The sequence below is a fragment of the Littorina saxatilis genome, linkage group LG4 (assembly GCF_037325665.1).
Source record: "Littorina saxatilis isolate snail1 linkage group LG4, US_GU_Lsax_2.0, whole genome shotgun sequence".
Lineage (NCBI taxonomy): Eukaryota > Metazoa > Mollusca > Gastropoda > Littorinimorpha > Littorinidae > Littorina > Littorina saxatilis.
Window position 1 is genome coordinate 56973872 of NC_090248.1, and position 13670 is coordinate 56987541.

Below are 13670 nucleotides of genomic sequence, written 5' to 3' on the forward strand. Positions count from 1 at the left end.
TCAGGCGATGTTCGGGAAACAAAACGTAGCCCTGTCAGGTTTGTATGGGTCGCAAAGAGTGAATACTCTCGCTTTCATTGAGACAAGGTTTCCCACATGACATTTTAAGCCAGTCACCAGCGACGGTTGTGTCTCAACACGTGAGCACGAAGCATGTGCTTACTCTTGCTTTCATTGAGAAAAACTTTTCCACATACTACGGAGTTCTTTTTGAAATTCGTCCATTGAGCCCGAAATCGACTTTGCGAAGTATTTTAACTGAAAAATGTAAAGCTTCGTACAACCAGCTTCGTGAAGTATACTTCGCTCAATTAGTAAGAGGCTTCAGGCAGCTAACTCAACTGGGAGTCAGTGTTGTTGTTAGACCTCTCACCTCTAGGCGACTCGATGCCGAAGTATGTGATAAACGTATTCAAATTGGAAGCATGAATCTCTAGTCGTATATTCTTCGTAGAATAACTTCTCCAATAAGGGGCTGGATGTATGAGGAAGGCTACAGCCACCCTGGTAGACTTAAAGCCCCACTCCGCCTCGTGAAAACTTGACAGTTCGCCTCACCGTCTCTGACCTGGACAGGCTTTTACATGGGATAAGACCACCCATCCACTCGGTCACATACCAGAAATCAACAATCTGAGTAAGGTGGAATTTTAAGATTTATATTCAGAAAGAGGCACCAGCGCCTTTTACGAAATTGATTCAGAGAGCACCCAAGCTGATGGTTTTAATCTCATTTAAAAGCCTGACGAGATGTGAGACGGTGAGGCAAACTTTTCACGAGGCAGAGTCGGCCTTTATTAACTCGGCCAGGTGACTAGCTTGGCGTGTTGTTGGCCTCGGTCTCGCTCCACTCGCTGGGCGGCTGGATGCCGAAGCCCGTGATGAACATGTTGACCACTGTGATCAGGAACACCAGCACCATCGTCACGTGGTTCAAGCGGTTGGTGATGACGTCACGCTGGAACTGCTCGCGCTGGCGCACGAGGGAGAACCTCAGTTTGAGTACAGCGCCCGAGGACGTGTCACCTGACCGGATCTCCTTGTCGCGCATGTTCTGTTCGTACTCCTCGCGTTGTTGCGCTGCGCTCTCGCGGACCCAGATGATGAAGATGAGGATGCCGAACACCAACTGGCTGTCGAAAAAAAAAAAGTCAGATATCAAAATCTCGCACATTGTCTTTTTCCTCATATTCTCATCATTGGAAATGTAATTAAATTTCTACAGTGAAATACAACTTTCTTTCTTTGGTTCATGTTTAATTCATCCTCAAAACAAACTCAATATAATAGGCTGATCGTCCTTACCTATAGTCATAAGGCCAAAAAGAAAAATATGTCTGTTTCCGGTAACATCGCCGAAAAAAATAGGGTCGGTCGGTCGTTTTTTTTAAATTTTTAAATTTTATTTTTTTTAACCTTTTCACGTTTTTTTTAATTTTTAAAAACGCTTCCTTAGTTTACTTACAATTATTTAGCACATGTTTTTGACCTAGATATATTGAAACTAAATAAAGTATACTTGACTTCATTTTTTTTGGTGTGTGTGTGTGTGTGTGTGTGTGTGTGTGTGTGTGTGTGTGTGTGTGTGTGTGTGTGTGTGTGTGTGTGTGTGTTTGTGTGCGTGTGTGCAAAAAGCGAACAAAAACTTCAGGGTCGGCGCTTAAAAATAGGGTCGGTCGGGTTACCGGAAACAGACACATTTTTCTTTTTGGCCTAATCATAATCTTACTTGCTACTACAAAACCATACCGAGAAAGGGTTGTTTTTCGGTACCAATGGGGGGTGTTGCAGGTAGCTTTGTTTCCTCCTTGGGGATGAAGCTACCAGGGGGAGGGATTGTGTTGGAGGTGCGGGTAGAGGGGTAGCCCTCCCGGTGCTCCCCCTTGGACCTCCCTAGTCTAGGACCCTGGGTCTTCGCGAGGTGGCCATTGTGGCGTAATCCCTCCGGACTAGCATAACGTTTCCCTATCCCAAGACCGACCGTGCGTGGTCTATGACCACATCCTCTACGAGGTGACCCTATCAACTAGGCAGCGAAAGCCCCTAGGCGAAACACGGCGGATCTAGAGGAGAGAACCTCGATAAAAAATTTGAGCTGCCATGAAGACGGAGCATGTTGGCTGAGGACAGCGGGCAGACCTTCTGTGCCGACACCCATCTACAGGAGAAAACCAGGCATGCACGCATCAAACCCAACATGGCCATACAAACGGATATTCGACGGTATGGTGCTCGTCCCGCGCCGGGAACGTAGAAGAAGAAGAAGGTACCAATGAAGGGGTTGTTGATGCACAAGTGCGCTAGTATTTCACCTGACAGTCGTGCGCACTCTGCTTGCTTCTGGACACCTCACAAACATGACAGACAAGCTCCAGTACAAGTCGGCACAGAATCCAAAGCCTGGAAGAAGCGGATGCCAGGTTGGTTGGTTGTTGGTGCTTAACGCTGGTTCAACCTACTTGGCTATGCGGGACCCATGCAAGTGTGTTTCGTTTCTTAATGTACATGGTGGTCTCTGTCAGCAAGACTATTTGCATTACACAGTAACATAAAGAAGGTACCGAAAAGTTCGTGTCTTTTCACACTTATTGCTTCAAATCGTGTTACAAACAAATCTTGATTTCCACTAGCTAGTTAACAAATCTTGTCCGGAAAAAGACCTGAGAGTAGTCTGCACCGTAGTGTTTGCCAGCAAGTTCTTTACGTGCCCCTCACTTGCAGTGGGTGTCCGGAGAGTCAACGAAAGCGGCGTATGGCTGCCTGACTCAGTGAATGGCGGGGTAAAAACGGTCATACACGTAAAAACCAACTTGTGCAAAAAAAATGAGTGAACGTGGGAGTTTCAGCCCATGAACGAAGAAGAAGAAGAAAGTACACTGACCTGATCAAGGAGAAGACAACAAGGGAGATCAGCAGGTAGAAGTAGGTGATGTTGGTGCTGCCCCCTGCCATCAGGGTACGTAACTGTGAGATGTTGGCCATCATCAGCGCCACGTCCATCATGGCCTGTGCCGCCATCTTGCGGACCGTGTACTGGTTGTTGGACAGCAGGGGAGTGAACTGGACAGAGATCATCATACAGTGGTACGTGTACGGTAAGAAATAAAACAAGTCGCGTAAGGCGAAATTCAAGCTGTCGAACTCACGGGATGAAACTGTATTTTTTCACCAAGACAGTACAGCTTCGTCAATCCGGGCCCGCGTGAAGGAAATCGCTCACCTCCCACGTGCAAAACGTAGTGATATTGACACGCCAGATTAGCGCGGTAGCGTATTGTGCTAAGCAGGAAAGCGCGCTTTTCTGTATCAGTTCTTGTTAACTTTCTGTGCTTGTTTTGAGTACAACCTATCATATCTATTTATTACCAATTCAGTGCCCCATATGGCTTTTTGACCAATCAGGACGGATTCTAGGTGACCCTCTAAATGTTATAACGTTCAGGCAACATCATCTACATCCATGTTGTCAGGAACAAAACACACACACACACACACACACACACACACACACACACACCACCACCACCACCACCACCACCACACGCGCACGCACACACGCCAGCACGCACACAGACAGACAGACAGACACATACACACGCACGCGCAGAAACACACACACACACACAAACACACACACACACACCCCCCACACACACACACACACACAGGCCGAAATGCATAGTATAACTCACCGGGATGTTTGTGAAGACCTCCTCGCCATCGGGGTTGTCGGACAGTGACAGGTCAGACAGGTACTGCAGACGGACAGCGCCCGGTGCCGGACACTTGCTGCCCCCGTCCATCTCTCTGCACGCCGAGCATCACACGTATGTTACGGACAGACAGGTAGACAAACAGACAGACAGACGGACAGACAGCCAGACGGACAGCGCCCGGTGCCGGACACCGTTGGGAGTACGCTCTCCTCGTCCGCCTGGTCAGCCGTTGGGCCATAATAGTCTTACATTGTACAGTGAAACCCGGCTATATTGAAGTGGCACGGGACCCGGGAAGACCTTCAATATAGCCGGAACTTCAATATAGGCAATTCTCGGTTATATTGAATTTCCCTCCTTGTTCCTTCAGAAATTCAATATAACCGAACTATTTTTTCACTATACGTTCTAATTTCCGTGTCCACACATTGGTTTGATGTGAGATATATTCCCATTAATCTTTCACCTGTTGGCTGTTAAAATTGTTCTTCGAGCCTCCTTGCTTTTTCTGCACACACACACACACACGGACACACACTCACGCACGCCCCCCCCCCCCTCCCTTACACACACAAACCCACAGAGCCATTCACAGTATCAGATCGACGCCAAATGAAGCATTTGTCACACAAAAATAAACAGCCAAAAGAACAAACGAACAAGCAAAGTCCCTAAGATGTGCAGGTCCGATACGCAGTGCTAAAAAAGGAAGGGGGGGGGGGGGGAGAGGAGGATGTACACAAGTTACCAGCGCTGTTTACATCAATCATACGACTCAGTGATCAACAGCGGGAGTAACTTGTGTACCTGCTCTTCTTTCACCTGCCCCCCCCCCCCCCACTCTGCACACATCAGAATTCACAACACATCGATCATACAACACAGTAAAGAGAAGCGGGAGTAACTTTTGAACCTTCTCTTCTTCCTCCCCCCCCCCCCCCCTCACTACTGACTGCACACATCACCCAACACGACACATTAATCATACGACACAGTGATGAACAGTGGGGGTAACTTGTTTAAATTTAGTCAAGCTGTGGAACTCACAGAATGAAACTGAACGTAGTCCGCCGCTAGTGCAAAAGGCAGTGAAAGTGACGAGCCTGTTTGGCGCGGTAGCGGTTGCGCTGTGCTTCATAGCACGCTTTACTGTACCTCTCTTCGTTTTAACTTTCTGAGCGTGTTTTTAATCCAAACATATCATATCTATATGTTTTTGGAATCAGGAACCGACAAGGAATAAGATGAAAGTGTTTTTAAATTGATTTCGAAAATTTAATTTTGATCACAATTTGTATATTTTTAATTTTCGGAGCTTGTTTTTAATCCAAAAATAACATATTTATATGTTTTTGGAATCAGGAAATGATGCAGAATAAGATGAACGTAAATTTGAATCGTTTTATATACATGTATATGTTTTTTTTTTTAACAATTTTCAGATTTTTAATGACCAAAGTCATTAATTAATGTTTAAGCCACCAAGCTGAAATGCAATACCAAAGTCCGGCCTTCGTCGAAGATTGCTTGGCCAAAATTTCAATCAATTTGATTGAAAAATGAGGGTGTGACAGTGCCGCCTCAACTTTTACAAAAAGCCGGATATGACGTCATCAAAGACATTTATCGAAAAAAAGAAAAAAAGTCCGGGGATATTATTCCCAGGAACTCTCATGTAAAATTTCATAAAGATCGGTCCAGTAGTTTAGTCTGAATCGCTCTATACACACACACGCACAGACAGACACACAGACAGACACAGACAGACAGACACAGACAGACACACACACACACACACACACACACACACACACACACACACACACACACACACACACATACACCACGACCCTCGTCTCGATTCCCCCTCTATGTTAAAACATTTAGTCAAAACTTGACTAAATGTAAAAAGTTAAACAAATCTTTGGAGCAAACATTTAATTTAGCCAGGTAAAAACGTCCCGTGGGCTGAATTTTTGTTTCAATATAGCCGGGATTTCAATATAGCCGACTTCAATGTAGCCAACATTTTTTAACAAAGAAAAGGTAGAGCTTCGAAAAATTCTTCAATATAGCCGGGATTTCAATATAGCCTACTTCAATATAGCCGGGTTTCACTGTAGTAGGAAACCCATACCTGGGGGTTTGGTTCATGGGCGCCAGGGCGTGTTCACGCACCGGTGGGCCTGCGTGCCGCATGTTCAGGGCCAGACCTCCTCCGCGCCCTTGCAATTCTGCCTGGGGACATGATAAGGCCCCCAGTTACCTCCCAACACCTGGGTCAAAGACAGACGGACAGACAGACAGACATACGGACAGCGCCCGGTGCCGGATACTTGCTGCCCCTGTCAATCTCACTTGCACGCATAGCTTCACACGTGGGTCACGGACAAACAGACAGACCAACAGACCGACAGACAGACCGACAGACCGACAGACCACACTCAGGCTATGTCAGTCTGTCTGCCTGTTTGTCTCTCTCATTCTCTCTCTCTCTCTCGTGCGCGCGCGTTAGTGTGTGTGTGTGTGTGTGTGTGTGTCTTTCTGTTTGCGCGAGCGCACGCTGGATTGACAAACAGTACGTTGAAATAACACTGTGACTGACGTGTTGATAGCGGCAGAGCCATCATGCTGATTCCTCGATGTCGCCATGACTCCCAGTTATCACACAGTACAGACACTGGTCACAGTTTCAAACAGTCACCAGCCGCTCCAATGGGGAATTGACGAGTAGCTGGCTGACCTTTCTTCGTCGCCTGTCGCTTATCCGATGACAAAAACATTACATTTTCATTCCGGCAGGCACCCCAAACAAGCAGGTTCGGTTGGTAGCACAGACGGATCCAGGGGAATCTTTCCACAGCAAAGAGCACCAGACTTTCCGCAGGTAGTCTTCTCAGTCCAAAGGGTCGCTGGAAAGAAAGCCTTTGTGTCCAGTACGTAAGCTCGTCCAGGCCTCAATTAATGATGCACCAATTCAGTCCGCCGAGACCTGTTGTCATCCTTTTCACGAATTTTCATTCATAACCAGCTGGGTAACAAAAAAGATGATCCAAATGACGTTTAAATGACTCAGTGTTAATATTGTTCTTACTTTACTTTTCTCTTTACCTTGGTACCCCTTAATTTCTGCGGATTATATAAAAAAAATCATGTGTTATCAATTATTACGCAGTTCTAAGTTGATCGACTTTCAAAACCTGGCACCAAGCTTCTCAAACGCATTTTGTAGTTCACGATAGTTCACTTATACGATTACAGTAGTTTATGGAAGTCGTTTTGAACAATGATACACTGTGTTTTCCATTGTATGAGTGAGTACCGGTTCACACGATCACCGCCCTGTCAAAGCACTGTGTTGCACATTGCAGGAACGAATGGCCTCTGCTAGTCAACTAACGACTTTGACACTGATTTGTGACCCAAAGGCTGTTTCTCTTATCACATGGCATGAACACAGCACTGACTGGAAATAGAAACTACAAGCGCTCATTGCTTAGGCCAACAAAAAAAATTTGTCTGTTTCTGGTCACCCGACCGACCCTAAATTTCGGCGCCGACCCTAAACTTTTTTTTTCCAAACTCAAAAATGTTTTGTTTTTTTTTGGTGGTAAAGGACAGGGTGAGAAAATGAACAACAAAAACGTGTGAAAACGAAAGTCCGCTGACGATTTGTAAATGTGTTGAGTGTCTTGTCTCTATGTATAGTGAATCCAGTCTGTTCTGTCTCCGACAGTATTTTTAATCTTCTTTTAATTTCGTTTCGTTTATTCCAGTTGAAAGAATATGTACTTCTAGAAGTATAAGGGAGATCATTGTGCTTTGTAAATTTTTACTTAGTAGTTTCCCCTGAATCTGTCCTTGCCGGGACGGTTTCTCTCTTCCTCTCTTTAAAGAGGTCTGGTGGCCCACGAAGTGTGAGTAATTTTCATTTCTTTTAATAAAGGATCCGACTCTAGTATGATTTACATTGTTTTTGAGGTTGTAATCGTTTGTGTGATCGCTCTTGACACACATTTTTTGGTAGAGTAAGATTTGCAGTCTTCCACGTGGTTGTCGAGCTATTCCGCCATTTTTTCCTTGTTGTAGATCTGGTTTAGTTTTTTGAGTTTGTGATTTTGTTCATTTGAGAGTGTTGTTAGTGTTGTTGTAGGAATTATAGTAAAAGTAAGAAGCGTGCCGACTTCGGTCGATGTAGTATTTTGTTGGTTTTAAGTTATGGTAAAAGAAAACGACTCGGAACGAAGGCCCCAGTGCTCCATTTGTGTAATTGGATAATTCGATTTTTTGTGTACGCCATTTGCCACCAAGCGTTGGTTTTTCGGTCGCGACTGCGGTGGTTTAGAGGTTGCGATTTTGTGTCTTGATTCTTTTCATATTAGTTTGTACTTTTTCTTATGGTTTCTTTTGTTTATATATGTTTCAGTTTTTTACCGTCTTCACTTCACTTTACTTTACAATAAAGAATCTTGGTAAAACTATCTGGGGCGTGAGCGCAAGAATCCGCGAGCCAGAATAGTAAAAAAACTTCGCCACTATGATGTCTCAAGAAAAGACTGCTCGAGCCCGAACCCTCTCCGTCACCAACCAACGACTGGCAGAGGTGGAACTCGAGCTGCAGATTGTAGAGGAACTGTACCAGCTGGCAAAAAGGAAAGCCTACCTTACCAAGGAACTGGCGGAGCTGAGCGCCCTCAGGCTGAGGGACGAGCCCAGCCTCCACACTGTTCAAAGAACGATCAAGAAGGAGCCCGCCCTCCAGAACTACTCCACGTCCACCACGCACGAACGTCGATGGCACGAGCCAAGATTGTCGAACGACGATGCCTACAGCCAGCCGTCTGACGCAGCATCTCCCACTCTTTCCAGAGCCTCTTCCCGCCTCAATACACAGGGATCTGCAGTTGGACCCAGGCAGAACCACACGTCCCTACCAGTCCAGTCATCACATGACGCTGCCTCATTGTTTTGGATGAAGCGGGATCTCTTGACTCATCGATTGACTCCGTTCGATGAACGCCCGGAGTCATTCCACGTTTGGAAAGACTGTTTTACATCTATCATGCTCGACTTGGATGTCTCTCCTGCCGAGGAGCTGGACCTCCTGGCCAAGTACCTTGGACCAGAGTCCAATAGGTATGCCCAGAGCCTGAGGTCTGCCAACATCGGGAATCCTCAGAGAGGACTCCAACTCCTCTGGAAGCGCCTGGACGAGCGGTTTGGCTCACCTGAGCTCATTGAGGCATGCCTGAAGGCAAGGCTGGAGGAGTTTCCACCTATCTCTAAAGATCAGCGCAGCCTCTACGAGTTGAGCGACCTCCTCGAAGAAATCTTGTCAGCCAAGATGAACCCTGTCCTCGCCCCTCTGTTTGCCCTTTACGACTCGTCTACAGGGGTCAACATGGTGGTACGGAAGCTTCCTCACCACCTCAGACAGAAGTGGGTCATGCGCGCAGCGACATACAAAAGCAATCACCACGTTCCATTCCCCCCCTTTGAGTTTTTTGTGGACTTCGTTAAAACTTGCGCCACAATTCAGAACGACCCGGCCTTCAATTTGGAGAACGACAAAAAGGCCAAGCCAGTACTCTCCAGAAAGACCAACCTTGAAGCAAAATCCGAGCTTTGCCCGATCCACACAACCGCAAGGCACTCTTTGCTAGAGTGTAAAGGCTTCGCAGCAAAATCACTCAGTGAGAAGAAGGCAACCCTGAAAGAGAAAGGAGTGTGCTACAGATGCCTTTCTTCCACCAGCCACAGGGCAAAAGACTGCAATATGTCGGTCAAGTGTAGTGTCTGCTCTGGAAGGCACCACACCACCATGCATCAGGACAGACCATCAGCATCCTTGAATCCCATCAGAGAGCATGGCGGGGAGGTGTCCGCAAAGTGCACCACCTTGTGCAAAGGAGGTCACCTGAGCAGATCCTGCGGTAAGGTGGTGAAGGTCAAAGTTTTTCCCCCTGAAAAGACCAAGGGGATCCAAGTTTACGCGATCTTGGATGACCAAAGCAATGCCTCCCTGGCAACGCCGGAGCTGATGGATCAGCTAGGCTCGTTCCCCAGTGAAATTGAATATCAGCTAACGTCCTGCGGCGGAACACAAGCGATGAGTGGTCGTCAGCTCCGGAACATCACTGTCCAGTCCACTGACGGAAGGTCCTTGACCTTGCCCCACGTACTTGAATGCGACACCATTCCAAGCGATCGATCAGAAATCCCTTCTTCTGAAGTGGCCCAACATCATGACCATCTCAAACGCATAAGGAAAAGAATCCCTCCTCTCGACCAACAAATCCCCATCGCACTGCTGATTGGACGGGACCTCCCTGAAGCCCACCACGTGCTGGAGCAAATTGTTGGCCCACCGAAATCGCCATTTGCACAGCGACTGCCTCTTGGCTGGGTAATCATCGGGGATGTGTGCCTCAACAAAGTCCACAAACCATCGACCATCAGAGTTGCCAAGACGAGCGTCATTGATGGAAGAAGGACCATTTTTGAACCTTGCCCGTTCAACTTGAAGGTTGACGTCGCCAAAGATGTCGGAGCTGAAGTTTTCCAGCGAACACCAGAAGATGACAAGGTTGGCCTGTCCGTAGAGGACAAAGCATTTTTGGCTCTCATGGATGAGAAATTCAAGCTAAACGAAGAAAGGCGTTGGTCGGCTCCTCTTCCCCTGAGATCGGAAAAACCAATCCCCACCTGCAACCGGTCCCAAGCTGTCAGTCGTGCCAAGGCCTTGGAGGCATCACTGAAGAAGAACCCCGTAAAAAGAGAACACTTCTTCCAGTTTATGGAGAAGATCCTGAAGAGTGGCTCCGCTGAAGAGGTCCCCCAGGGTAAAGCTGGACACTGCTGGTACCTTCCACTTTTCGGAGTGTACCACCCCAAAAAACCTGACAAACTCCGCGGTGTATTTGACTCGTCAGCGACCTTCGAAGGCGACTCTCTGAACTCGCTGCTGCTGTCTGGGCCAGACTTGACAAACAGCCTCCTTGGCATTCTGCTGAGGTTCCGCAGAGATGCAGTGGCAATAGCTGGGGACATAGAACAGATGTTCTACCAGTTTTTCGTTGACCAAGAACACAGAGATCTCCTACGCTTCTTTTGGTACCGAGGCAACAACTTTGACGCACCCCTCGTGGAACACAGGATGTGTGTCCATGTCTTTGGCAACAGTCCATCTCCAGCGGTTGCTACCTACGGCCTCCGGAAGAGCATTGCCCATAGTGCACCAGATGTGAAGAAGTTCGTCGAGCGGGACTTCTATGTTGACAACGGGATCACCTCCGTTCCTGAAGTCGACCAAGCTGTCCACCTCATGCAGCGCACGCGAAGAGAACCTCAAGGAGAACAGTCTGGTTCTTCTCAGGGACCCTTCGGTGCCTCGTAACAGTTGGCCGGTCGGTTTGGTGGTCCGCACCTTCCCAACTGACCGCGACAATCTTGTTCGGTCGGTTGAGATCCGAGTGATCAAAGACAATCAGGCCAAACTCTACGTCAGGCCTATCACAGAACTGATTCCTCTCTAGTAGGCCTACACCGATGACTGACTCGGTTGTGAACCACAGACTGAGAACAGACAGTTACCGTCGCTACACATTTTTTGTTTGCTTGCCTACCTATTTTTGAGTGCAGGACCTTTTCCTTTATTTTACTACTGATTTCCTTTCCTGTCTTAATAGTGATATCGAGTAGATATCAGGCGGGGAGTGTTCTGTCTCCGACAGTATTTTTAATCTTCTTTTAATTTCGTTTCGTTTATTCCAGTTGAAAGAATATGTACTTCTAGAAGTATAAGGGAGATCATTGTGCTTTGTAAATTTTTACTTAGTAGTTTCCCCTGAATCTGTCCTTGCCGGGACGGTTTCTCTCTTCCTCTCTTTAAAGAGGTCTGGTGGCCCACGAAGTGTGAGTAATTTTCATTTCTTAGTTTAATAAAGGATCCGACTCTATTATGATTTACATTGTTTTTGAGGTTGTAATCGTTTGTGTGATCGCTCTTGACACACATTTTTTGGTAGAGTAAGATTTGCAGTCTTCCACGTGGTTGTCGAGCTATTCCGCCATTTTTTCCTTGTTGTAGATCTGGTTTAGTTTTTTGAGTTTGTGATTTTGTTCATTTGAGAGTGTTGTTAGTGTTGTTGTAGGAATTATAGTAAAAGTAAGAAGCGTGCCGACTTCGGTCGATGTAGTATTTTGTTGGTTTTAAGTTATGGTAAAAGAAAACGACTCGGAACGAAGGCCCCAGTGCTCCATTTGTGTAATTGGATAATTCGATTTTTTGTGTACGCCATTTGCCACCAAGCGTTGGTTTTTCGGTCGCGACTGCGGTGGTTTAGAGGTTGCGATTTTGTGTCTTGATTCTTTTCATATTAGTTTGTACTTTTTCTTATGGTTTCTTTTGTTTATATATGTTTCAGTTTTTTACCGTCTTCACTTCACTTTACTTTACAATAAAGAATCTTGGTAAAACTATCTGGGGCGTGAGCGCAAGAATCCGCGAGCCAGAATACAGTCTCTTTGCGCGATTTTTAAAGTTAGTTTTATTGGTCTACATTTGGGGTAAAAAAAAATAAAAAAATTTAAAAAAAAAAAAAAAATCACGACCTACCGACCCTATTTTTTTTTTGCCATGTTACCAGAAACAGACAATTTTTTTTTTGCCTTAGCCGCGTTCACAGATTTTGATGAGAGGTATTAATGAGTTACATGGAGAAGTATCAGATCTTGTTTACATTGTAACGACACGTGTTAACAGGAGACAGCTATCACTGGCTTATCGGTTTGGACACCACTGCACGACTGAGTGATCTCAACTAGTGGTCACTGCCTTCCTCTCTACACGATTCACCATCTCACATCTGGTCAGGCTTTCACGCTGGATAAGGCCATCCTTCCAGTTGGAAACATATCAAACATCAACACCCTGACTGTTTCCTGTACAGAACGTGATATTGTGTTATTAATTAACTTCGCAGATTGATATCAGTGGCCTTTAAGAAATCAACTCATATAAAAAGTCCAGCAGGCACAGAAAGCATGCAGGGTGTTGATGTTTGGTATGTGTCCCAACTTGAGGGTTTGCGTAGCCTCGTGTAAAGGTCTTGCCAGATCTGAGATGGAGAGTGGAATCGTTTACACGAGCAGGACTGTGCCTTTAACCAATGCCGCCACAAGTGAATGACTTCTGCCTTTAACCAATGCCGCCACAAGTGAATGACTTCTGCCTTTAACCAATGCCGCCACAAGTGAATGACTTCTGCCTTTAACCAATGCCGCCACAAGTGAATGACTTCTGCCTTTAACCAATGCCGCCACAAGTGAATGACTTCTGCCTTTAACCAATGCCGCCACAAGTGAATGACTTCTGCCTTTAACCAATGCCGCCACAAGTGAATGACTTCTGCCTTAACCAATGCCGCCACAAGTGAATGACTTCTGCCTTTAACCAATGCCGCCACAAGTGAATGACTTCTGCCTTTAACCAATGCCGCCACAAGTGAATGACTTCTGCCTTTAACCAATGCCGCCACAAGTGAATGACTTCTGCCTTTAACCAATGCCACCACAAGTAAATGACTTCTGCCTTTAACCAATGCCGCCACAAGTGAATGACTTCTGCCTTTAACCAATGCCACCACAAGTAAATGACTTCTGCCTTTAACCAATGCCGCCACAAGTGAATGACTTCTGCCTTTAACCAATGCCGCCACAAGTGAATGATTTCTGCCTTTAACCAATGCCGCCACAAGTGAATGACTTCTGCCTTTAACCAATGCCGCCACAAGTGAATGACTTCTGCCTTTAACCAATGCCGCCACAAGTGAATGACTTCTGCCTTTAACCAATGCCGCCACAAGTGAATGACTTCTGCCTTTAACCAATGCCGCCACAAGTGAATGACTTCTGCCTTTAACCAATGCCGCCACAAGTGAATGACTTCTGCCT

The 13670-nt window shown here is 46.3% G+C and overlaps 2 protein-coding genes across 2 annotated transcripts; one reads left to right on the forward strand and one right to left on the reverse strand.

The window, feature by feature from the left end:
* Positions 1-446: 446 nt before the first annotated feature.
* On the reverse strand, positions 447-7433 carry LOC138965163 (ninjurin-1-like). Its single transcript, XM_070337284.1, has 4 exons — positions 6322-7433; positions 3693-3807; positions 2882-3060; positions 447-1133 (listed from the first exon to the last, which is right to left on the reverse strand). The coding sequence occupies exons 1-4, from the start codon at positions 6366-6368 to the stop codon at positions 815-817; spliced, it is 660 nt and encodes a 219-aa protein (XP_070193385.1). The 5' UTR covers positions 6369-7433; the 3' UTR covers positions 447-814.
* Positions 7434-8253: 820 nt separating this feature from the next.
* LOC138965647 (uncharacterized) lies at positions 8254-11112 on the forward strand. The gene has a single exon (XM_070337822.1). The coding sequence runs from the start codon at positions 8254-8256 to the stop codon at positions 11110-11112; it is 2859 nt and encodes a 952-aa protein (XP_070193923.1).
* The last annotated feature ends 2558 nt before the right edge of the window (positions 11113-13670 follow it).

What these genes read in the sequence shown, in the direction of transcription:
- LOC138965163 (XM_070337284.1), bottom strand. Translation starts at nt 6,368, where the DNA reads ATGGCGACATCGAGGAATCAGCATGATGGCTCTGCCGCTATCAACAC. An exon ending in GGCTCTGCCGCTATCAACAC is followed by an intron (nt 3,808 to 6,321) that starts GTCAGTCACAGT and finishes CTCGGCGTGCAG; the next exon opens with AGAGATGGACGGGGGCAGCA. An exon ending in AGGTCTTCACAAACATCCCG is followed by an intron (nt 3,061 to 3,692) that starts GTGAGTTATACT and finishes ATCTCTGTCCAG; the next exon opens with TTCACTCCCCTGCTGTCCAA.
- LOC138965647 (XM_070337822.1), top strand. Translation starts at nt 8,254, where the DNA reads ATGATGTCTCAAGAAAAGACTGCTCGAGCCCGAACCCTCTCCGTCACC.